Here is a 26,200-nt window from a genome sequence, read left to right as displayed (position 1 = left end):
CTGTAATCAGGAAGGAAGGAAGGCAAGGCATAAGATAAATATGCAGTAATCTTTTTGCCATTATTGATCAGATACTTCAAACCACCACCAAATCAATTTTCTTTGGCTATACATTTTTGAGATATTTTATGCAATATTAATTTACTCCAGAGCATGAATGGTGACATGGAGTAGTGAATAGAAAATTGTCATTGAGTTAGAAAGACCAAGGTTCAATACTAATTGTATGAGCTCTCCCTCCCCCCACCCCCCAGCCCAGGCAAGTCACTTAACCTCTTTGGGCCTCTAGACAACTCCCTAAGATTAATAAATTGCAGAATGAGTACTGATCCATTGTCCAGGGGCAGTTTTTTAATCCACTACACCACCTAGCTGCCTTTGTCTCTGCCACTGGTCTCTGTGACCTTGGGCAAGCCTTTCAGGGCTTCAGTTTCCTCATTTATAGAATGAAGTATAAAATGAAGTAACATTAAAAAAAAGTATTTTAGGATTGGACTAAATGGTCTGAAGGTCCCTTCCAGTCCTAAAAACTTTTTTCATATAAGGAATGTTCCATATTGTTTTTCCTCATAAGGCAAAAGTTCATCAATTGACTGATGTTCATCAATAAGTTAATCTTGTCCCACACCTAACTTTAATATATATATATTTAATATATGGTATCTATAATTTTGTTGGTATTGATCTCATGTAGATCACTCCTTTTATAGGGTGTCCCAAAAATCTTAGTGCAGTTTTAGATTTTTTTTTTTTTTTTTTTTTTATCATTAAGACTTACTGTGACCAAAACATTCATTTTCCAGTAGCCCACTTACCAATCAGTTTCTTCAAACTAAGCAATCTTGGTCATCAAACAGTGTATATTTGTTCTAAAGAGTGAACTTTATTTGAAACCTTTCCCAGCTTGGTAGCACCTGACTGAGCTTGGGTTGCCCTGGCCCTGACCTTCAAGGTCCCAGGAACAGCTCCATACTATGGCATTTATAAGAAAGTAATTCTGAGTTAATGACCACAAAAATTGGATAGCTCTTAATTTTAGGATTCTTAAGGAATCAAAAAGATTCCTTAGATTCTTAAGGAATATAAACAAAGAGTATAAATAAAAGCCCAGTCTGTCATTTTGCCAGATGCAAGGAATATTATTGATGAGCTTCTAATGAAGATGACATCCATGATAAAATAAATCATTAAGCTACAAGTAAAGGTTAAGATAACAACAGCATATACTAATTTGTTTTTTCTTAGCTTCCCTAATATGCCCTTTCATGGACTTTTAGGCTGGAGGCTCACAGCTGAGTCGAAATCTTGCTAAATTTTTGATAGGGGATAAAGATGGGGCAAGTGATTTCTTTGATACAATTGACAAAATCACTTCATCATAATTACAGAATGTCATTTGGTGACTTTCTTAAAGTGAACTAATTGGTTAAGGGACTTACTTGCCAGCTGCAAACAGCCTTGTAGATAGCCCTTGAAGTCAGATTTCTATCGACTACACTAGGATGCCAGTCCCTTATTATGATTATAAATTTCCATCACTTTTAAAAATTGCTCAACTTACTAACAAAAAAGTCCCCAATGGAACTTTGATTTGCAAATTTTTTGATTGTTTTGATAGTTATAATAGTTAAACTAGTTTTGTCTACAGTAAGAGATCTTTGACCTTTTCCTGAATTGAGATGATGCTCCTTTTAAATTGGAAATTTATCTATATTTGGCATTATTTGTAAACTTTATCCCCAATGAACTCCAATGCCAAAGCTATTGAGAAGTGGTCATTGTGTTTAAGAAACTGAACATTACTTAGGGAGCCTTCATTTTGGGTTATACCCACTTATATCGACATCTCTTCTCTGTAGGCATCGAATTGGTATGGTAGATAGGTCACTGGACTAGAATCAGCAAAATCTGGATTCATATCCTGCCTGATACTTGTTGCCTTTGTGAAAAATGAGCAAATTCTGACTTTTAATTTCTTCATTTATAAAATTGGGATCTTGATAACTGTAGGTAGAAGTTCTTAATACATGTATGTTTGTCCCAGATTCCATAATGAAGTCCATGGACTCTATTTTCAAAATAATGTTTTTAATTGCATAAAATAAAACACAGGATCACAGTGGATGACAGTGGAAACAATTCTATTAAAATACTCCTTATCTATAGCTGAGTAACTAGAATACTGGGCTTAGAATCAGGAAGACATCAGTTCAAACTTAATTTCAGACACTTGCTAGATGTATGACCCTGGACAAGTCACTTATCATGTTTGGCTTAGAGATTTGTAACATGAGCTAGAGGAGAAAAGGCCAAACCAATGGGGTCACAAAGAGGGGACATGTCAGAAATAGACAACAATAACAAAAAATAATCTAAGTTCATGGACTCCAGGTTTTAGTTGTCCTGCCTGTAGATTTTTGAGCCTTCCAGGATTGATGTGAGGTTTAATCAATCATAGAATCATAGATTTAGAGCTAGAAGAAGCCTAACTCTCTCATTTTAAGATGGGGAAAATGGTACTTTGGTTCAAAAGTGGCTTATCCAGGGTTACACAGGGTGCAAAAATCAGAGATCAGATTAGAAACTTGGTCCTTTGACTCCAAAGCCCTTGTTATTTCTACTGTATAACTGTAAACTTTCCACTACTATATTAATATGAGTTATTATTAGAGTGGTCCATTGATGTCTTTTGAAAGAATGGACATTGTCAAATTTGATTTTAAGGAAGTCAAAGCAAGAAGCTCTTGCTGAGAAACAGCTCGGATAGTGGATTGAATCTATCTTTTTGTTTCATAGAGGCTATATGGAACCTGGATAATTCCATTATCCCCTCACTACTCTGCATAATTCTCTAATACTATGTTATAAAGCAGGTATCAACCTGCAGTGGTAGAAGAGATTGCCAATAAAATTACAGGTCTGGAAAGAAAAAAGAGAAAAAAGGAAAGACAAAGATAGACAGAAAGAAAAAAGGAAAAAGAAACTCCGACCTTAGAATGAGGTCATGATGATAAGCTGACCCAACTCAGAAATTGGCTAGAGAAGGCTAGGTCAGTTAAGTCATTGGACTCCTTGTAGCCTTGACAAAACGAAACAAAAACAAACTTATAGTCCACAGAAAAACAAGTAAAATGTGACATCTCAGATTTTCTCTAGCTACTTGAATTTTAGAAGAGTTTAAAGTTAGTTTATGCATTCCTAACACAGTTAAAGCAGATGTGGAGAGGTTCAATGAGTTATTTATTAGTTTTCCTGCTGTGGATAGAGTACTAAGAATCTAGAATGGAAGTTTTCACTGTGATGGGTTGTAGGGTAGCTAATCAGAGCGAGTTCTATTGAGTAGAGAAAAGCACTCTTCTACTTTAAAGCTTTCAAATGATTGTCCTCAGCATTTAGCAGATATAATGACTGAGATAGGACAAGGAAACAAATAGCAATTCATTAAGAGACTTTTTGCTAAGGAGTTTAAAAAAATGATGCTTATATTACCCAACTTAAATACTGTCCTTTTGTTTAAATCTCAGAAATATATGGGGGGACAACATACATGTAATATTTGAGGTGGTGTTGGAAATAGGGGGGCAAAAGAGGGGAAAATTGAAAGGAGTGTTACTGAGGAAAGGGTACTTGAAGTTTAATTGACACCCTCTGAAGAGGGAAGGAAATGAAGGGGGGGAGGGACAGAGAGGAAGAAGAAGGAGGAGGGTGAGGAGAGACCTATACAGACACACACACAGACAAAATACTTTTGGGGTCCATATCCCAGTGATACTTTCTAGGGAAGTTGTAGCTCCTTTATTTACCCCTTTTCTCTTCCTTGTACAGTGAAGCAGGTGCTGCTATAGCATCTGCAGATGCCTAGGGGTAATATCTCATTGTATTTAATTATATCTGACCTGTAGCTTCTTTCTTTGCCTCCCCAAGTCTCCCTAGAATTTGCTCATGAAATTCAAGAAGGAAAGTCGGGCTCCTTCCTGGACTAGGGAGCTGAGGAATTTGATCAGGCTGATGTTTATATAGAGCTTTAAAGATCAAAAAGATATATAAATAGTTGTTACATAAATTGCTCTATATAATCCTCACAATCACTTTGTAAGGGCATTAGCATTACTCTCAATTTAGAGATTGGGGAAACTAAACTTCAGAGAAGTTGAATAATTTTACTTGTGCTTACAAAGACATTAAATGTCAAAGAGGGAATCTGAATCCAAGTTTTCCTGATTCTAAGTCTGGACTTCTAGTTACTTTTGTCCACTTTGAGAATGATGAAAAAAATTAGATCTTGGAGTAAAAAACAAACAACAAAACCTCCAAATGATGCAACAAACCTTTCATTAACCCTAATCAAAAGGAGTCAAAAGCAGACAATGAACATTATATGTATATTTCCAGCCAAATTGAGCATATTTCCAATTCCCTAAACAGATCGTCCCTAAGCAGATTGTTCTATATGACTAGTCCAACACATCTGATTGCCTTCCCACCTCCTATAGCATTTCTAACTTCTCTGATTTGACATTTTCATAGCAATATAAGAGCACAAAATGGAGTTCTCTTTTAATGGTGCATTCAGCTAACCTTGAATTAAAAACTCCCATGGAAGCACATATGACATCCACATAATTAGAAGACACATTCTTTTTGATCATTGCTATTACCATCAATATCAAATTAATTCCGATTTATGGAGTACTTGATTTGAAGGGTTACCAAGCAGTCAGAGCATTTTTTTCCATGGTTGTGAGATGATCAAAAGCAAGTGCATCTACAACCTGCAGCTTGTTTCTTTCTCAGCTACGACCTACACCCCATCCATTCCCTTTTGGGGAAACTTTCAAATTACTGATTTTTTTATTTAATTGTAAAATTCTGCTTCAAAATTTCTAATAGTGAAATAGTAAGGCTTGTGGCCAACAGATTGGTCTGTTGGCTCCTGAAGACAAAAGATGCAAACCCCAGGGAAATCCAGGAATATTAGAGAAATTTAAGATATACCTGCAAAGGGATTTCTGTAGGCAGCCCAGGTTGACCTTGGATGCAGGAGTGGGTGGTAGATAGAACTGATGAGTTGATGTGCTTTATTTTGAAGCATGATTAAACAAACCTTCAATATACCATTAGATCACAATTTAGTTCTGGCAGGTTGACTCATGGTTAAAACATGGTAAAGTTAGATTCCCTGAGTCAACCCCCAAAATAAGACCTCAATAATGTCTGAAAATCCCTTGGGAAATTTGATTATCAACTAGCTGTCGGTTCTCTAGGAATTTCACACATCCCTCTCTTGACCCAATAATTCAACATCAGTCCCAGAACCTTAATCTGCATACCAATGGTAGGTCCCTCCTGCTTCCCCCAGTGATTGGTCCTGTTTGACTCACATAAAAACCATATAAAAATCCACTGGACTTTTCTGGTTTGGGTACCTGATTCCATCAGGGATTCCAGAAGACCTAACCTGTTTCCATTTTGCTCTTTCTTATTGTAAGAATTTTCCTTTCAATAAAAATGGCTTATTTCATTTTCTCTTTGTTAATTCTTGCCTTTTGGTGCTGCTTTTCCCTTCTTTGTACCAAAATGTTGAGTTTCCAAACCATTAGGATAGCATGTACAAGAACAGACTCTTGAGGATAACATCCTACAGACCTGAAGCCCTGAAATAATGCTCCTTTTAGTCAACTGGTTTAATATATGAAGTCTATAAAATCACCTTGGATCATAAAATCATTTTCTAAATTGAAAAAGGAAAAAAGGAATTTGAGAAGCAAGTGAAGCCCAGAATGTGCACAATGGCTATAAAGTAGCTCAAAGCATGGCTGTTTTTCTCACCAAATCCATTTGGAAAGCAATTAACTAGTTTTGTGCAAACAACTCCCATCAGAAAAGGAGTTTATGGGCTCAAAATGCCTTGTACAGTCTGTTTTCTTTTATGTTTTTTCTTAAACCCTGTTATCTTTTCCCCTATTATAATATATTAAATGAAAAAGCAAGAACAGGAATTTCAACCTGTAGTTTCGACTCTCATTTCTTTAGAAAGTACACATTTTTTGCCCCCATTTAATTCCTAGTGAATGGCTGCTTTACTTACAGCTTTACCATTGGAGGGTTGGGAATGGTACAATTCATGGCTAATAGGATCACCCCAAGGACCTTGATCCATGTAATATTGTCCCCTGTACACAGCGACTTGTTAAAGTATACTGAAGAGGGGCGGCTAGGTGACGCAGTAGATAGAGCACCAGCCTTGGAGTCAGGAGTACCTGGGTTCAAATCTGACCTCAGACACTTAATAATTACCTAGCCGTGTGGCCTTGGGCAAGCCACTTAACCCCATTGCCTTGAAAAATCTAATTAACAAACAAACAAATAAATAAATAAAGTATACTGAAGTAAGGGTGTCCTATGCATATATAAATAGATGGAACTTTTCTTCTTCTTTAAGAAAGGCTTCTAAGTGAGTGAGCTATAAAAGGTGGTATCATTTACCTCATAGGGGGATATGCTTTGCCCTTAGAGAATATTATAGTCACAAGAATAACTTAATGACCACATCAGTTTTCTCACTGTTGCAGTGATATTCCTGGTCATGTCAAATTGAGATCTTTTTGTCCTTTCAGAATTAGGAGATGTTTCATTGTTATTTGTAGGGAAGGCTGGGGTGAAATGGACTGCTACCCAATGACATCCTTTGGCTTCTAATTGAAGGGTGGCCAGGTGATGTCAGTGAGCAGAGAACTTAGGAAACATTAGAGAACATAAAAATTCCAGTCTATGATCGTCTGTAGGGGTCAAACTTCAAAAGTCTTTATATTCTTATGCCTTCTGCTCCTTCATTTACCACCACCACCACAACAACAACTATCTTCACTTGTCCCCTCCTTAAAGAAAATAACCATGGATTCTTACAGGCAGGGCCTTCAATAAGGTCAACTATTTCCTTACCAATTTGCCAATCCCAGGGTACTTTCAAGAGCTCCTTGTGCTCCATGATAGCCCTAGAAGAGAAAAGAAGGTCAAGAATAAGAATAAGGAACACAGTGGAATCTATTGTTGCTGAGATTCATCCAAATGACAACTCATCCCTTATATATCATTAAAAACAAATCAAAGGCAAGAAGACTCTACAAAGAATATAGGAACAATTTATTTAATCAGTTTTTAAGAGTACTTTAAGACTGAATACTTTTAGTCCACAGAGTTGAGAGTATGTCATTTTTAAGACTGAATGAAGCAATAGTTCGGGTGAGAAATGAAGGTAATATAATTTGAGAGAGGATGGTTCCAAAAGTACATAATAATTTATGACTTACAATGAATTACAAATTTACAAAATATTATTAAATACTGGGCCTTTCCCAGAGGGCATTGTATCAGGGTCCATATAGACCATGCTTTTTGTAAGGTTATGGAGGCTATCCCCAGGCTCTTCCTGTCAGCTTCTGACCTGCTTCTCCAGAGTCATATTTCCACCTGTCCCTACCTTCTATGACACTTGCATCCTCAAGTTTCTGAGATACCACATCACTAATTTCCATGAGGTCAGAACTTGAAGGTCAACCCTGAACAACCTAATCACCTGCCTCTTCAAGCTGAGGGCTCTCTCCAGCCACCACAACTCTGTCTTAACTTATTCTTCAATGGTAAACATATGTCAATTCCCCTTATTCTCTTTCTCCTAATGTTTCTAAACTCCTTGCACTGAAACTCAAGCCTTGTTCCCTATCTGCAGATATTTGCTTCCTCATTCCTATCCTTTTCAACCATTTCCTCAAATGTCCTGCATAAGATCTTGCTTCTTCCTCTTTGGTTCTTTCGAATGCCTTATATACAATGGACAAATATGATTTTATCCTAAACTGTTTTGCTTTCTACCTTTTTCTTCTTGCATTTACTATTGCTTGATGACCTCATATTCCTATCCTCTCTTTCCAGTCCTGCTTGTACTTTCACTTGAACCCTCTAGCCCTCCCATCTTCTCCAGTAAGTCATCAACTTTATCATTCCCATTCTCTCTCTCTAATCTTCTGTCTCTCTCTATCTACTACTGAGTGCTTTCCTGAGATGTATAAACTTGTCAAAACCTTTCCTATACTTAGAAAAAATTTCTCTTGATTCAACTATCCCTTCTTTTCTTGCTCTTGCCCTATATTTGTCTTGATTGATTTTGTTAAACTCTTTGAGAAAAGCATTTATTGTAGTAGTCTCTTTTTTCTTCATTCTAAAAACATCTAAATTTAGCTTTTAATATCATCTTTTAACTGAAATCGTTCTTGCAAAATTACTAATAGCCTCTCAATTTCCTATAGTGACCTTCTCTCAACTCTTTTCTACTCAAGTAAAACTCATTATCTTTCCACCCAACTTTCTCCTCTTCCAAACTTTGCTACTGCTTACTGAGGTCACCACCATCCTCTTAGTTATTCAGCTTCCTAAACTCTGTGTTATCCTCAATTCCTCTCTAGATCTCATTGCACATATTCAATCTGTTGCCAAATCTTTGTGTTTCTATTGTCACTATATGTCTACTCTATCTTCACTATATGTCTACTTCTATCTGTACTATATGTTCACTTCTTTCCACTCACACAGCAGCTTCTCTGGTTCAAGTCCTCTTCACCTCACATCTGGTGTAATAGCTTGCTAATTGTTCTCCTTTCCCTCTTTCTTTAAACATTTTAGTCCATCTTCTACTCTGGTGCTAAAATTATAATCTGGAAGTACAGATGACCATATCACTTCCTTACTCAAATTCTAGTAATTCCCTATTATCTCCAGGATCAAATAAAAAAAAATCTCCATGAGAATTTTGAGCCCATAACAAACTGGCTTTTTCCAGTCTTTTTATATTTTACACATGTCCATGTACTTTACAATCCAGCACCTCCTCCCCTCCTTGCTATTTCTTGTACCTTTGTAAGTTTGCATTGGCTACTCCCCATCCCCCCTTGCCTGAAATTCTTCCATTCCTCTCTTCTGCCTCCACATATTGCATCTTCTGCAGGTAATCTTTCATGGTCTCTCCCATTCCAACTCATCACTAATTACTTCACTCAGAAATAACTTTCCACTGACTATATTTCCTATGTATCTAGTCAATTGTTTGCCATCTCCTCCTTTAGAAAGGAAGCTCCTGAAGGACTAAAGAGGGATATGTTTTTACTTTTATTTTTTCCCTTATCCCAAATGTTTGGTCATGTAGGTTTCTATACATTTAAATAGAAAATATTAAGATTGATACAAGAAAATGATTGCAGGGAGGGTAGTTGAGAACAAGAAAGACTCTGGGTAGAAGATGGTATTTAAATTTATCCTTAAAGGAAACTAATAATTTTCTTTTTTAAAATTTTTATTTATTTAAGGCAATGGGGTTAAGTGACTTCCCCAAGGTCACATAGCTAGGCAATTATTATGTGTTTGAGACCAGATTTGAACTTAGGTACTCCTGACTCCAGGGCCAGCACTCTATCCATTGAGTCACCTAGCTGTCCCCAGAAACTAATAATTTTCAAAGAAGTGGAACTAACATACAAGTTGGGAGATGACCCTTGTAGAAAGCATAGGTAAAGGAGATGGCCTGTAAGGGAAATGCAAAATCAAATGAGGTTGGAGCCTAGTGTACATGAAAAAGATGAATGTGAAATAAGCCTGGAAAAGTAGATTGGTGAGATCTTTAAATACCAAGTTGAAGGGATCATATTTGCTCCTTGAAGTCACAGGGAGCCACTAAAGTTTCCTGAATAGAAGAGTGACATGGTCAGGCCTATACTTGAGGAAAATCAAGTTAATAGTTATTTGGAAGATGAATTGCACAGAGACCTGAGGCAATTTGTAGAGACCAGAGGATGGCTATTTCAGGTCAATGTCAATAAGGCTTGAACAAGAGTGGTAGCGCTGTGAATGGAGAGAGAGGATAGACATCAGAGATTTTGTGGAAGTAGATGTGATAGGATTTGGTAACTGATTAGACATGAAGAGTGTGACTTAAGAAATGAGGAAATGAGAAAGATACTGTGTAAACCTGAAGACTAGAAGGTTGGTGGTGCTCTTGATAGTAATAATGAAGTTCTTAAGTGGAATGGGTTTTTGGGGAAAGGTAATGAGTTGTTTTGGACATTGAGATTGAAATACTTATGAAATATCCAGTTGGAAATGCTCAATAGGTAGTGGTTGGTGATACAGGATGAGTTCAGTAAAAAAACTCAATCTAAATATCTAATTCTAGGAATCATTAAGAAGTCACCAAGAGAGTATATAGAGAGAAGTGAGTCTAAAAAATATAGATGATTTCTAAAAGAGAAAAAGAATAAGATTATGTTCCATTATGGTAAATCATTGTTTTGAAGGAACATATAAAATGGATAGCTATTTAATTTTAAACAATAGATAGCTATTTAATTTTAACTAAATTATGCCATATTCTGGCACATACATAGTAAATATTCAATAAATGCTTGTTAAATTGAAAAAAGCTCTAGACAGTGGATTAGTTTCTCAATGATATGTGCTAAGTACAAAATTCTTATGCCTCAAGAATTAATAAATTGTTCAGTATGGAGAAGGCCTTGTCACCTTGTCAAGTGCATCAGATCATATCACTTTCATTTATTTCTAACAATGTACTAAATACTATCCCTACTGATCTGGAAATTCTGATGTACTTCTACAGGACTCCAAGAAAATTTGATTCAAGTCTATTGAAAATTAAATTCAAAGGAATTAAAAATTTAGATTAAAAGAAAGATTCTCTTTATAACTAGAATTGTAAAAATATAGAGTACTTGCCAGTGAAGTAGTGAATTCGTTTCACTGGAGGAGTTTAAGTAGAAGTTGAAAGGCATCTTGTAAGGATGTCATAAAGAAGATTCTTGCCAATTAGATGACCTCTGAGGTCCCTTCTGGTTCTTTGACTCTGCATTTTATGAAAGTGCTGGTTACTAGTTTTCAGATTTTAAAGAAGGTGTGGGCAATTATGATTGATTTTCATGAGAAGTGATCAAATACATTAAATATAAGAAGCAAGGGGTGGATTGAAAAACCAGAGATGATCAGTGATTTGAACTCTTTAAAATCCTCATTCTTTCTACTCACAGTTGAATTCCACTGAAGAAGGCACCAAAGAGTCCAATCATTCCCAGAAATTCAACCCGGCTCAGCGTTCGGATGATATATTCTTCCCACACATTTGAGATGCCATAGAGTGTGGCTCCTCCTAGGACCAAGAGGTCTCCTATCAGCTTATTTTCTCCTGGAAGTCAAAAACATATAACATCACATGAGAGTATTCAAAAAGGGAACCCGCTTCTTCCACAGTGATTCACCTTAAAGATCATCAAGACCAGTGCTATCAAACTCAAATAGAAATGAGGGCTACTAATCCATTCATAAGGATTCCTGTGGACCATACAGTAACTTAGCTTTAAAATATAATATTATTTTAAATTTATTTTGTTAAATAATTTCTAATTTCATTTTAAATTTGTAAATGTTTTCCCATTTGTTAAGTATTTCCCAGTTCTATCTTTGCTGCTTTGGGAGTATTGTGGACTTCATGTGCCTCAGACCATGTGTTGATACCTTTTAATCAACCCAACCCTCTCCTTGCTTGTGAAAAGACTGGGGCATAAATCAGTTAAGTTATTTGTCCAAGTACATGTGGAGTTAAATGTCAAAATAGAACATCTGACCTCAAACCCAACATTCTTTCCATTATTCTTGTGACTATAATATTCTCTAAGGGCAAAGCATATCCCCCTATGAGGTAAATGATACCACCTTTTATAGGTCACTCACTTAGAAGCCTTCCTTAAAGAAGAGGAAAAGTTCCATCTATTTATATATGCATAGGACACCCTTACTTCAGTATACTTTATTTATTTATTTGTTTGTTTATTAGATTTTTTCAAGGCAATGGGTTAAGTGGCTTGCCCAAGGCCACACGGCTAGGTAATTATTAAGTGTCTGAGGTCAGATTTGAACCCAGGTACTCCTGACTCCAAGGCTGGTGCTCTATCTACTGCGCCACCTAGCCGCCCCTCTTCAGTATACTTTAACAAGTCACTGTGTACAGGGGACAATATTACATGGATCAAGGTCCTTGGGGTGATCCTATTAGCCATGAATTTTACCATCCCCAACCCCGCAATGGTAAAGCTGTAAGTAAAGCAGCCATTCACTAGGAATTAAATGGGGGCAAAAATGTGTACTTTCTAAAGAAATGAGAGTCAAAGAAACTACAGGTTGAAATTCCTGTTCTTGCTTTTTCATTTAATGTATTATAATAGGAAAAATTATTTGCTGGATAATTTTTGTCTGCTATGGAAAAAGTATGATATAAATCTTATATAGGTTTTTGTTTGAATCTAACTTTTCAACAAATTTCTCACATAAAGATTAGCCACAATTAGTTCAACTTTCCTGTTGATGGAGTGGAGCAGGATATATAATGGTTGAGAGAAGAAAAGGAAAATAATTTCCATGACTACATACTGGTTTAGTCAGGGAAGAATTTCTGATCCTGACCCACTGAGTATAGGGCTCAGAGATGTGCCAACCTGCATAAATGGATATTGTTATTCTCTAGCTCCAGTCACTTTTGATGGGGACCCCATTTGGCATTTTTTTTGGCAAAGATATTGGAGTGATTTACCATTTCCTGCTTCAGCTCATTTTACTGATAAGGAACTGAGGCAAATAGGGTTAAGTGACTTGCCCAGGGTCATACAGCTAGTACGTATCTCAGGCCAGATTTGAACTCAGGAGATGAGTCCTTTAGGTTTTGTATGCTGTCCATTGTGTCATTTACCTCCCCTAATAAATGGATGTACAGCTCTGAAAGAGGGCTAGGGGCTGAAAGATTAGGCAGGCAAGGAAAGTTTTAGGGATGCACTTAAATTTAACTTTGGTTTCTCAGGGCTTCCTTCCTTGCTTCTTTCCTCCTTCCCTTTCCTTGTCCCTCTCCTCTCTTTCCCTTCCTTTCCTTCCTTTCTTTTCCTTTATCCCTCCCTTTCTTTCCTTCTATCCTTTTTCCCTCCATCCCTCTCTTTATTCCTTCTTTTCTATTATCTTTCTTTCTTTCTTCCTCAGGTACTTATTAAATATCTGTTGCAAATAACTTATTGAACTAGGAGAGAGAAACAAAGATCTTAAGACCTGGTTCCTGAAGGGAAGAATACTGGGTGGCCAGTGCAAAGAGTGCTATATTTGGAAAAACTTGAGCTTTGAGTCCTGTCTTAGTTACTAGCTGTGTGACCTTGGCAAATTATTTCATCTCTCAGTCCCCCTCTCTTCCTCTGCAAAATGGGAATAAATAACAGCACCTTCTTTTAAGAACTGTTGTGAGCATCAAATGAGATACCATATATAAATTGCTTTGAAAACCTTCAAACATTATCTTTTTTTTTACCTGAGGTAATTAAGTAATACAGCAATGTTGGATCTGAAGTTAGGAAGACCTGAGTTAAAATGCTGCCTTAGACATTTGCTTTGTGACCCTGGGAAAATAACTTCTTGTGGCTTCAAATCCCCATCTGTGGAATGGGGCATAAGAAGATCACCTAACTCACAGAGTTATTATGAGGATAAAATAACATACTATTTGTAAAGCACTATGAACTTCAAAACGGCCCATCAATGATAATAATAATAAATATAAATTAGAAACAGAAAACTGCACAAGTATATGCTCAAATATAGTTGATGTAGGATAGGGAAGAGGAAAGCTAGACATTAAGAAACTAAACCATTCTCTAGAAAACTATGGTCTTGCCAACCTTCTTGTTCTTTCCCCCCCATGTTACAACTCCTGTTTTTATGCCATTGTATAAGCCAATTTTCTGCCTGATAATTCACTCCCTTTTAGATTTTGCTTTTTAGAATCAATACATCTTTTAAAGCTCATCCCAAGGGCCATGAGACCCTTCCTGATCCTCCTGACTGCTCCTAGCTCCCCCCCACCCAAATTAGCTTGAGAGGTGTGCCCATCCTAGAATGTTCAGTAGTGGGTGTCTTGTAATAGACTCCCTGAAGATGGTGGCTAGAATTGGTTCATGGGGAAGGACTGGGAAGGAGACACTGGAAGAAGGAGGAAGCTGTACCCCAGAGGGAAAGGGTGAGCCACCTCCAATCCAAGGCCAATAGACTTTGCAAAATTAAGCATTCAGCCTGGGATCTGGGCTTTTCTGCTCTCCCCTTCAAAGACTGAGAAAAGCTTCAGTGGAGAACATTGGTTGTCACAAGTAAGGATGGGTCCTAATCAGCCAAGTGGAGAGAGATGACCCTTGCTGCCCTTCAATACAATTTCTCCTACCAAGGCTCTAAGCCAGGGAGAAAGCAATTGAATTTATTTGCCCTACACTACCTGAGTCTTGGCATCTTCTTTTCCTGTAAGTAGATGTTAATGCAGAAAAACCCTGGTTCTTTGGTTCCTGTTCTTCAGCAGTTGACTGGTGTAATCAGTTGCATCTAGTTTTACACCTAAAAACTGCACTAAGACTCTTGTGATACCCTGTATTTTGTATATACTTCTATGTTTATAGGTTGCTTCCTCCAATAAAGGCAAGTTTTATGTCATTTTTGTCTTTGTTTTCCCATTCCTGAACTCATTGATAACCTATACTTCACAACATACTTGCTATCTCTATTTTGTGAGAAATGCTCTGAGGTAAGGTGGTTTTTTTAAACAAACAGACTAGGATTCTACATCAGAATGAATGTTGACTTCCTCAAAGTAGTACCTTGGGAAACTATACTGTATACTTATTTTGAATGCAATACTTCTCTAGACTTTTTTTGTTGTTGGAATCACCTTCAGAGGTTGCATCCCAGACGCTTGACCATGAGTAGTATTAGTAAATCTTAGTCCTTTGATATTGGATTAGATTTTTGCAAACAGCTAAAAAATCATTTTTATCAGTATTGGGGTTAGGGGTTGGTAGGACTGCCTAGACAGGAACTGTCTGGGAACTGGAAATTAGACAGTCTTGCTGAGTTGAGGTAGGGAATTGGGGCAGGTCTTAGCAGCAAGTAGAGGAAGTTAACATAGGTAGGTGGGTGTTATCTGGAGGATGATTGGAATTCCCAGAATGTTGGTGGTACAGATGGCAGCAGGGCTCTGGCAGCAAATGAGAAGTAGTGGTCCAGGGAGGCATATGGTTATTCCCATGGAGATCTGGCAGTTATAGAAATAGAAATTCCAGGAGAAAGGCAGAGCATGCAATGAGAGCAGTCAGAATTCAGCAGGCAGGTATCCTGTCCATTCCTGTATGATATTCTTGCATAGCTTATAGGTGGTCTTGGCAGGCAGTTCAGAACTCAATACCTATCTTGAGCAATGGTGACATAGAAATAAGTCTCAAAGGAATAATTTTGAAGAACATATGTGGTAGAGAATTTCAAGGATTCTGGCTCTTACTAGTGATTCTCTCTCTGGGTGTCCAGAAGTTCATGCTTTTAAGAAGGTATAATTGTTAAGAGGCACTACTATAATAATTAGACCTTGTGGTGTTTTGATGTAATCTCTTGTATGTTGGCTAACTTTTTTCCCCATTAACTATAAAATAACGATGTTTGGCAAATTCAAAGATTGTACAGAAAAGTTAAATTATCTTGTATACTTATTTTTCACAGGATAGAGGTTCCATTCTTTCTTTTAAAAAATCTAAAAACAGATCATATGGTTTTGCCAATCTTTTATTTATTTTAATATCCAAAGTTGAAAAAAAAATACTGTGAACTCTTTTATCCAGGAATTTTGTTAACTGTAAACTCTAGTGATCAGCACTTTATCAACACAAAGATAATTGAAGTTCATCATGATGATCACATGTCCTTGAAGGATCCTGAAATGCCTTCTGGCTCATCAAAATATTAAATTGCTTTCAAGAGTGGCTTTTTGTTGTGCATTTTGTTAAACTTGAATTCTTTGGAAATTAGCTTTCCTCCTGCAATGTATATGATAGACTATTTTTTTGTTTGTTTTTTCAAGGCAATGACTTATCCAAGTCACATGGTATGTGAAAAACTATTAAGAGAAAGAGCAGAGTATGGTGGAAATAGTACTGGATATAGAGTCTTAAGATGGGAATTAAGACTTTGATCTTCCACTAAGTAATCTTATGATACAGGGAAAAGAGTACAGAGACAGAGAGCATTTTTAGCTCCCAAATATTTTATATTTTTTCATTTAGATTGGGATACACACACACATATGTTTAAGAAAATCTGAGGAAAAGAGAACTAAAAAGTAGTTAGTAGATTCAATGTGCTGGGAGGCTTTCTATTGGCAAAATTTGAGTAAAATGTGCTCATCATGTTGAACCCTGTGAAATGATGTTTTACAATAAAGACAACTATGGGAAGCTTTTGGCTTTGTTAAAAAAAACTCTTAGAAAATTGGATATTTGTACTTATAATTTATCAATCAGAAATAGATGATTCTATGTATATATCATATATATATATATAATATATGTAAAATCATCAGATCTAATGCTTTGGTTCATGATCTGACTCTATCTGGTGATTAATTGAATTCTTTTAACTTAAAGAGAGGGGAAAAAACCTGATTGTACACAGTAGTGAACACTCAAAAAAATGTGCAAAATCTTTAATAAATGGAAAATAAGGGGCAGCTAGGTGGTGCAGTGGATAGAGCACTGGCCCTCGAATCAGGAGGATCTGAGTTCAAATTCTGCCTCAGACACTTAACTAGCTGTGTGACTTAACCCCATTGTCTTGCAAAAACCAAAAAAAAAGTTATCAAGTTTCAAAAAAAGTAAATGGAAAATAAAATTGAGGAAACATTTTGGTGAAAAAACTATGTTGAAAAATAGTAAAAAATATATTTTATAAAAAGAAGCTATTTTGTTGAAAATTTGTCGCAAACTCCAATTCTAGATAATTGCTACCTTATGCCTTAGATTACTACTGTCTTCCCCAGAAGATTTCCACCACTATCATTCCCATTCTTTCTCTGATCTTCAGTCTCTACTTATCTAATGGCTTCTACCTCAAATATGCTCATGTTTCTACCACATTAAAAGACAACAAGCAAAACAAAGCAAAACACCCAAACCCAAACAATCTTTCCCTGATATTCCTACATCTCTTGGTTAAATTGTTTGAAAAATCATCTCTACTAAGTTCTTCTACTTCTTGTCAGACTTTTCTAAATTATTCTTAATCTGGCTTCCTAATATCTTCCTTTTACTAAAACTGATCTGTCCAAAGCTTTTTTTTTTTGTTGTTTTGTTTTGTTGTTTAGTCTGACTCTTCATAATTCCATTTAGGATTTTTTTTGAAAAAATAATGGAGTGGTTTCCTTCTTCAACTTATCGTACAGATAAGGAAACTAAGACAAACAGAGTAAAGTGACTTGCCCAGAGTCACACAGCTAATAAGTGTCTAAGACTGGATTTGAACTCAGGGAGATGAGCCTTTCTGACTCCAGTCCTAGGCCTCTATTCATTGCACCATCTGTCTCCATCCAACATAACTAATGATTTTTATTTGCCATATTTAATAGCCCTTTCTCAATCTTTATATCCTTATCCTTCTGTAGTACTTTGTACTACTGACTACATGTTCTTATATTCTCTGGGTGTGTCAGGGGGGGAGGGAGAGAGAGAGAGAGAGAGAGAGAGAGAGAGAGAGAGAGAGAGAGAGAGAGAGAGAGAGAGAGAGACAGAAAAAGATTTGGTTCTCTTTTCTGAGTGTTCTTTCTCACTTTGCTGAATTTGCTAAATTCATGTCATGCTAATTCTCTATTTTATTTCAATTGTTAATCTCACCAAATCAAAGGATTCTATTATCATTTCTATGTAGATGTCTTCCAGTTCCAGCCCTAATCTCTTTCTAGAACCAAAACCCTAAATCATCAATTTCTCAAAGTGGATCTCAAGCTCATCATATCTAAAACAGAACTCAATGTCTTCCCTGTTGAGCTCAAATGTTTGCCATTTAAAGCCCTTCACAATCTGCCCTTTTCCTGACTCTCCAATTTTCCTACACTTTGCTGCCCTTCATCTACTCTACAATTTAGCTATACTGGTATATTTGCTGGTCCTTGCACAATACATTCCAGTTATGCTTTTTCACCTGAAGTCTCTTTCTCCTCACCTTCTTTTCTTAGATCTTTGGCTTCTTTCAAGACTCTCTTCTTCAGAGGGTTTACACAGTCTTCCAAGCTACTGCCTTCCACTCCAAGACTACCTTCTATGGGAATCTTGCATTTACCTATTTATGTTATCCGTTGCCTCCCTCATTAGAATGCAAACTCCTTGAGGACAGAGACTTTGGGGGGAATTTTCTTTCTATCTTCAGTGCTTAGCATAATGTATGGGACATAGTAAAATAATTGCTTAAGAAACAGTTGTTGGTTGATTGATTGACTTTCCTCTTAGCTTTGTTATTTTCTGATAGCATCATATATGTTTTCTTTTTATTTTAGCAATGCAAAAGAGTAGCAGGAATCTATTTTTGGGGGGTCATTCTAAGGTTATTTTACAACTCTACAAGCTTAAAATATTTGAGGCAACTTCTTTTAATGAATGTCTCTTTCCCAAACACAAATAGAGAAAGATTCTGGGCTATACTGCTGTCAAGGAGCATTTCACACAGAACCCAGGTGCAGAGATAAATACACATTATTAGTGACATCTATTTTTTTAATTATGACAACAGAAAAATAACACATAACTCTTTTCAAGCTAATTAAAAGAGGTCTGGAACTATCTAAATCTAAAATCTTCCTTTGTTGGATAAGCAATTATAATTTTTCTTTTGCAAAGCACTAGATAAATGCCCTTCTACTATGACCCTTTGCTCTTTGTTCTGATTTGAACCTCCAAGGCAAGATCCCTCTCCAAAGTAGATTTAGATGATAGTTCAAAGGAAAGAACAATGAGTCTAGAATCAGAGAATAGGAGATCAAAAACTATCCCTGGTTTCTATTCCTAATGTTAGTTTGGGTATCATTTAAACTTGATTGTGCCTTAATTTCCTCAGCTCCCATAACATATATGTATATGTGTATGTGTGTATAAATATATACATGTATGCATATCACTATCATGCATATACATACTTTCATATCCATATATATATATCCATATCCACATCCATGTATGTACATAGATACATAGATACACACACATATTTATCCCTATGGCCTTCTTTCTCACAAGAAGTTCAAACTCTAAAGGTCAGGGATCAAAAGTAACACTTCTGGCAAAAATTTTATCTTCCTTGCTCTGAGAATTTTCTCAAAAGAGGAATACCTGGTACCATCAAAAGCTTTTCTTTGGGCAAAAATCACTGGAAAAGGACCTCTATGTAGATAATGCACCTAATAAACACTTAAATGTTGATTGGGTTAAATTTTATTGGATGCAAAAACATTTCAATGAAGTGGAATTAAAGATTTTTCTGATGCTGAGACAAAGGAGTAATCTCAGATCACTATCATTATCAAGTGGCCAGAGATAACTTCTGATACCTCCAAAATGGAGCAACATGAATTTAACAGAATAAAATGGATTGCCAAATTCACTCTTTTTCCTTGAAAAGTTCTCTATCCTGGGATAGTGATCCATTTTGGACTATATTTTCAATATAGACTTTAATGAAGTCTGGATTATTATTTTTAGAGTAGTGAATAGACTGAATATTATAATTCAAGGCTTAGATTATAACCAAGAGTCAACTATCCAGTAAAACTGAACATACTGTTTCAGGGAAAAAGATGGGCATTCAATGAAATAGGAGACTATCAAACTTTCCTGATGAAATGACCAAAGCTGAATAGAAAAGTTTGATCTTCAAGTACAGGCCTCAGGACTCAGGTAAAATTACTTTAAATATGCAGTAAGGCTACTCCATCATCATCATCGTCATCATCATCCTTGTTGCTGTTGTTATTGATATCACTATTACTTCCCATTTACTGGTCTAAATTGACTCTTCCTCCTACCATTATAGAACTTTTCTTTGTAACAAATAGGTTTGATCAAGCTGAATTAATCATTGCCACATCTGGAAATGTATGACTCAACTTTAGTTTACTATCTTTCTGCTAGGAGATGAAATACTTGCTTCTGAAATCAGATTTGTTAAGTGTATTGTTCAGAATTCTGAAAATTTTCAATGTTGCTTTTTATGGATATCATATAAATTGTCCTCCTATTTCTATTTGCTTTATTATGCATAAATCCATATGAGCCTTCCAACATTTGTTTTCTTTATGTGTGTCATTTTTATAGTGTCATAATATTCCATTGTGTTCATATAACAGTTTATTTAGCTATTCCCCAACTTATGGTTACTTTCTTTGTTTTCAGTTCGTTCCTTCTACAAAACTTACAGCTATAAATATTTTTACATTAAAAATATTTTTCAAGGAGTTATCCAAAAAGCACCTGATCAATCTAGAATTTGAGCCATATGATTATGATTGACTGGGGAAAGGAGAAAGAATGATAAGATCTTTAGACTAGATTGAAATAAAATGCTATCCAGCCCCATCTTACAAGCAGGGTTTTTAACTTGTTTGATTAGGGGACAGTTAAACCTGCTGAAGGATGTTGCTATGATTCATCCTTTACTCTAGGATGCCTTCATGAAAAGTGAAAGTTGCAACTAACCGAGACTGGTATAAAATGAGCTCTTGGGATCCAAGATTTGGGTATGTCCTGTAATAATGCCAACTGGGTATGGCACCATTTCAGTATCACAGAAGGTAAAACAGAATGATGATGTCTCATTCTTCTAAATCCCCTCTCTTATGTGTCATAAAACCAATTGTAGTCTCTGCCATAAACATACAGCTGAAGCCTCACTTGGAGATGTAGGATGTATTTACTCCTGTATTTATTGTTTCCAAATAAGTTTATTATGAATGGTCCCAACATGCATTGTGTATTTTCCTTTTTAAAGCAGAGCACCTCAGCTAATGCTTCATTTTCCAAGTAAAGACAGGTACAAAGAATTCTTGGGTAGAGTTTGGGAAGGAAGAACACTTAACACTGTGCCATTAGTAGAGGTAATTAAATGAAGTAAGTTCAAGTTAACTGTAACCTTATGACATGGAGATGATGGTGTTTGTAAACAACTTTGCAAATTTAAATTATAGCTATTAATAAATATTTTAATCTGACCATACTGATTGATCCCTCATTATTTTTAATGAGTTGTTTTAGGGTAATTTCATCTAGCCTCAGGGACCTTATCCTTGTTTCTCTTTCCTAAAATCCTGGGTACTCAGTTCTATGACTGGGACAGGACCATTATATTTATGCAATGGCACAGAAGAAAGGATGAATTAGAGAGAATCTGGGAATGGTAGTGAGAAGAAGAGATTGAATCAAAGATATATACATACATATTATATATAAGAACTGGTCTTGGCAAAAGGTTGCTGATCAGCAAGGAACTGGTCATTAGAGACTGGAGTACAAGAGGAAATAGGAGAGAGTTCTTTGTTCAAATATTAAATAGTAAGTCACCTGATCTCTCTGGGCCTCAGTTTCTTCTTTGTAATATGAGATAGACTAGATCAAAGGTTCCTAACCCTTTTAATTTTTATTTTTATTTATTCATTCATTCATTCATTCATTCATCTATTCATTTATTTGTTTATTTATTTATTTATTTGTCCAGCCGCTCACTTATTTATTTATTTATTTATCCATCTATTTATTTATTTATTTATCTATTCATTCATTCATCTATCTATCTATCTATCTATCTATCTATCTATCTATCTATCTATTTATTTATTTTTAGTTTCTGCAAGGCAATGGGGTTAAGTGGCTTGCCCAAGGCCACACAGCTAGGTAATTACTAAATGTCTGAGCCCGGATTTGAACTCAGGTACTCCTGACTCCGGGGCCGGTGCTCTATACACTTTGCCACCTAGCTGCCTCCTTAACCCTTTTTTACGTCATGAATTTTGTAGTTTGATGAAACCTATGGACCCCTTTTCATAATGATGTTTATGAAAATTCTAGTTAGAGGTCAGTGAAAATAAAGATATAATTTTTTTCTTTATTCATATTCATAAAAATTTAAAATATATCAGTAGATTCCTGTTAAGAATCCCTAAATTAGATAATCTCTAGGGTCCCTTTCAACTCTCTATCTACAACTCAATCCTGTGATTATTGTGTAACCAAATAGTGACTTCAGACCAACAATGCTGATATATTAGGCAAAGACAATATTGTCTGAGTTGTTCAAACAGACTGTACAATTGTGGTCAGAGTTATAAAATGAAAAAAAAAACACAACAATACTATATCCACATGCATACCAAGGAAGCCTATTACAGTATCTTAATTGGCTACAGACAGGAAGGAGAGAGAAAGCATGATAATCCTGACCAAACAAGCACTAGTGACCCTCTACCTGAAAGGATTCATTCTCTAGGTGCAATTTTGACAGTAGAATAAACATCCATTATCCATTTACTAGTTTTACTTGTTTACTAGATCTCTGTTTTTACAAAAAGATTCATTCTCACTTCCACACCTAATTGTTCATGTTGGAGAAAGAATAGTCCCTGACTGAGTTGGTGAACTGCTAATCTTAGAGAAAGGCTTACCTCCTATTCCTAATCCATTTCTCACATTTGAACCAAGTAGGTCTTTAAAAAAATCTCTAATAAACTTATTTCCAATATGAAGCTAAAATATTTTAAAGATCATTCTGTAGGCCATGACTCTAACTAATGACCAAGTATTGATTCCTATCACAAATTTGAAAAGTCCTCACTTCCTCATCCCCTCAGCATCACTGAAACTTTAAATGATAGGTAGCCAAACAAGCAAGTGGAGAACCTTGAAGTGAAGATGCTAAATTCCCAACCACAGTCACTACATACTTAGAATTCTGCATCTCTGACCCTTTAAGACATAGACTGAATGATCTTCGAAGTTATTCAGCAATTGTGCCAAATTCTAGCTTTTTTCCCCAATGTAATGAGTAAATTCTGATAACCTTAAACATTTTCCTTCACTGAAGTTCTACTCTGATACTTCATGGTGTCATGGTAGTATTACATTTTTGTATTTTGTATTGTATATTGTATTTTGGAAGTCTAAAGCCAGCATTAGATAAACTCTGGAAGATTCTATCAAAGAGAACAACAGTAGAAGTTGGCAAACTATGACCCTCAGGCCAAATCTGGCCTTCCCTCTATACACAGGCCATTAAAAAAAAAACAGGTGACAGGCCAGATATGACTTGAGGGGTCCCAGATCAAGAATGTATATCAAGGGTCTGGTTTTGTGCCTGACTTCTGAATATCTAGTATAAAGAGCCTCACCAACAGAAGATTATCTACCAGATGATGAATTTTTGACACAGCATCTCATTAAGACCGCCAAAGGGGATTACAATCTCTTACAGTGTACATACTGATGAAATTGGATACTTTGAAATAATGAAGAAGTAAATGTAGTGACTCCTCACATGAGCTGCATCTAGAAAATCAATTCAAGAAACTTCCTTAGACTCACCTGCTCCTTGTTGTCTTCCCACAAGAACATCAGCTCCTGCCATGCAGCCCATTCCCAGAATGCAGACCACAATGCCAACAAAGTGCACAGCCTTGTATCGGATTAGCAGGAAGAACCAGGACAGGAGTATCACTACTGGGATGACAAAGCAGTCCAGGAGCTGTTTGGAGAGAAAGAACAGAAGCAAGAATAAAACACTGCTATTTCACGATGAACTTAACACTTTGCTCAAAGTAGATGCTTAACAGGTTTATACAATCCAGGGAACTGGATTTTCATCAAGAAACATTTCACTGTACATCAACCATTTGTCACATATAAGGGACTTCTACTGAATTCAGGGCTGTGGAAATAAAAGTCTAATTAATAATAATAGTTATCTTGTCTGTGACTGTTTATGATTTGCATAGTGATAAACACACACTCTCTCCTTCCCTCCCTCTCTCTCTCTCTCTCTCCTTCTTCTTCTTCTTCTTCTTCTTCTTCTTCTTCTTCTTTCTCTCTCTCTCTCTCTCTCTCTCTCTCTCTCTCTCTCTCTCTCTCTCTCTCTCTCTCTCTCTCTCTCTCTCTCTCTCTCTCTCTCTTCCCCTCTCCCCTTCCCTCCATCCCTCCCTCTTTCCCCTTTAATCCTCAGAACAATCTGCAAAGAAGGATTTTTTTTCTCCCCATTTTACAGATGAGGGAATTAAAGCTGAGAGAGGTCAAGTAATTTGACCAGGGTCACACAGTTAAGAAAATGTCTAAGTGAAGATTTAAACTTGGGTCTTCCTGATTCCAAATCTAGCTTTCTGCATTACCCAGTGGCTTATAGGGTGCTTGGCTTCATTTGATTTTGCCTTTCTTTTATCTTTTGTTTCAGCATTTACCCAGCCCACTTCACTGAAAGGATGTGACCTGAGACAAACCAAGACCTGGGAAAGACCTTAACTTAGAAAGACTCATTTTCTTGACCTTTGTCTTGCCACTGGACTTTGATAACTCTGGAGGGAGGAGTTAGCTCTGCCCCACTCATATCTAATTCATGAACAAATCAAGAAAGAATGCCCAGTTGGGACCTTCATTTTCTATTCTTTGCTATCAAAAAGAATGCTGCTCTGAATCTTGATATGTATAGATTTTTCTTTCTATATTTGACCTCCATGGGGCCAACAGTAGAATCTCAGTGTCAAAGTTTAATCACTTTTCTCACACAATTGCTCAGTTCAATTTCAAAGTTTAATCACTTTTCTAATATAATTTTTAATTTCCCCCCAGAATATTTATAGCAATTTACAGCCACATCAACAGTGTACTAGAATGTCTGCCTTTCTGCAGCCTAGAAAAACTTGCCTCCAACATGTCACTAGAAACTGAATATTATTTCTAGCCAAAGAAGCCCTGAAAAAATGTACCAACTTCCTGGATCCTTGATTTTTAATGTCTCCTCTACTACCAGTGATTTTAAGACTTATGCAGGTCATTGAACTATCCATTGTCCCAGTTTTCCCTCTTGTAAAAAGTGAGATGTTGTAGGTGATAAAGCACTCTGACAATGCATAGGGCTATATGAATGATAAGCAGGGCTATGATGATTCAGGGACAAGCCAGAAGCATGGGGGATATTAGGTGTAGGGAGGGTCCAAGAGTGGAAGTCAGCATTTTGTAGTGGGAGCTACCATTCTTTTTTTAAATAGATATTTTTATTTTATTTTTCCAATTACATGTTATGAAAGTTTTTCAACATTCATTCATATACATATTTATAAGTTACACATTTTTCTACCTCACTTACTTCCCATCCTCTTCCCCTCAGTGGCAAATGGTTTGGTAAAGGTTGTAAATGTACATTTGTGTTTAACATGTTTATATATATTAGTGTTTTGGTATAAGAGGAATTAAGACTAAGGGGAAAGAAAGAAAACTGTGGGATAGGAAGGAAAAGGATAAGAGAAGTTTTTAAAAAGTGAACACAGCATCCATTCAGATTCTGTGTCCCACCCACTCCTCTGGATATGGAAGTGCTGTCCATAACAGGTCTCCCAGGGTTGTCCTTGATGTCTGGACTGTTAAGAGGAGCTGTATCCATCATAGTTGATCAACTCACAATGTTGTTGTTAATGTGGACAATGTTCTTTTGGTTTTGCTCCCTTCAGAGCTATCATTCTTGATATAAGAAAGAGAGGTCGTAGCACAATTAACAAGTTCAGTTAAAGATCCCACAAGATGAGTTAATACATCACCCTTAGGCTTGTCTACATGAACTGGATCTTCCTCCATTTAATGGGTAAAATGATGCTTGGTAAGGAATCATTCACGGGAGCATAAAACAGCTGGCGTTTTGTTTTTTAAATAACAAGTGATGGTGTTTCATAGTGGAAATATTCAAATCCATGTTCAACTTGGCATTTTATATCTTGTAAGTCTTTAAAGGCAAAAATATGCATCCCTACTGTATTCTACAGAGAAGGACCTTTTTTTTTGGAACCACCATCGCTATCGCATTTGTTCATTCACCCATTACCCATTTCAGTATGGTACATAGTCTGTATAGAAGACACCTTCAAATTATACAGGATTTTGGAGGGGAAAAAAAGAATAAAGAAATAAAAATAATTTCAGCTCTGCACCACCCAGAGATCATTTAGTCTGATCTTTTACAAATAAAGAAGCTGAGAACCAGAGGGGTGAAGGGATCTGTCTGAAGTTAGTGT

At 36.3% G+C, this 26,200-nt stretch overlaps 1 protein-coding gene across 1 annotated transcript in view; it reads right to left on the bottom strand.

The window, feature by feature from the left end:
• Positions 1 to 26,200, bottom strand: part of SLC35F1 (solute carrier family 35 member F1) — a 538,040-nt gene that overhangs the window by 51,177 nt on the left and 460,663 nt on the right. The window contains exons 4-6 of the mRNA XM_074187448.1: positions 23,511 to 23,670; positions 11,089 to 11,245; positions 6,943 to 6,995 (exon numbers count right to left, since the gene is read on the bottom strand). Of these exons, the coding sequence (XP_074043549.1) occupies positions 6,943 to 6,995; positions 11,089 to 11,245; positions 23,511 to 23,670 (370 nt within the window). The remainder of the gene's footprint in view (positions 1 to 6,942; positions 6,996 to 11,088; positions 11,246 to 23,510; positions 23,671 to 26,200) is intronic.

Source organism: Macrotis lagotis, chromosome 5, assembly GCF_037893015.1.
Source record: "Macrotis lagotis isolate mMagLag1 chromosome 5, bilby.v1.9.chrom.fasta, whole genome shotgun sequence".
NCBI classification, from domain to species: Eukaryota; Metazoa; Chordata; class Mammalia; order Peramelemorphia; family Peramelidae; genus Macrotis; species Macrotis lagotis.
This window is presented reverse-complemented; position numbering and strand designations above follow the sequence as displayed.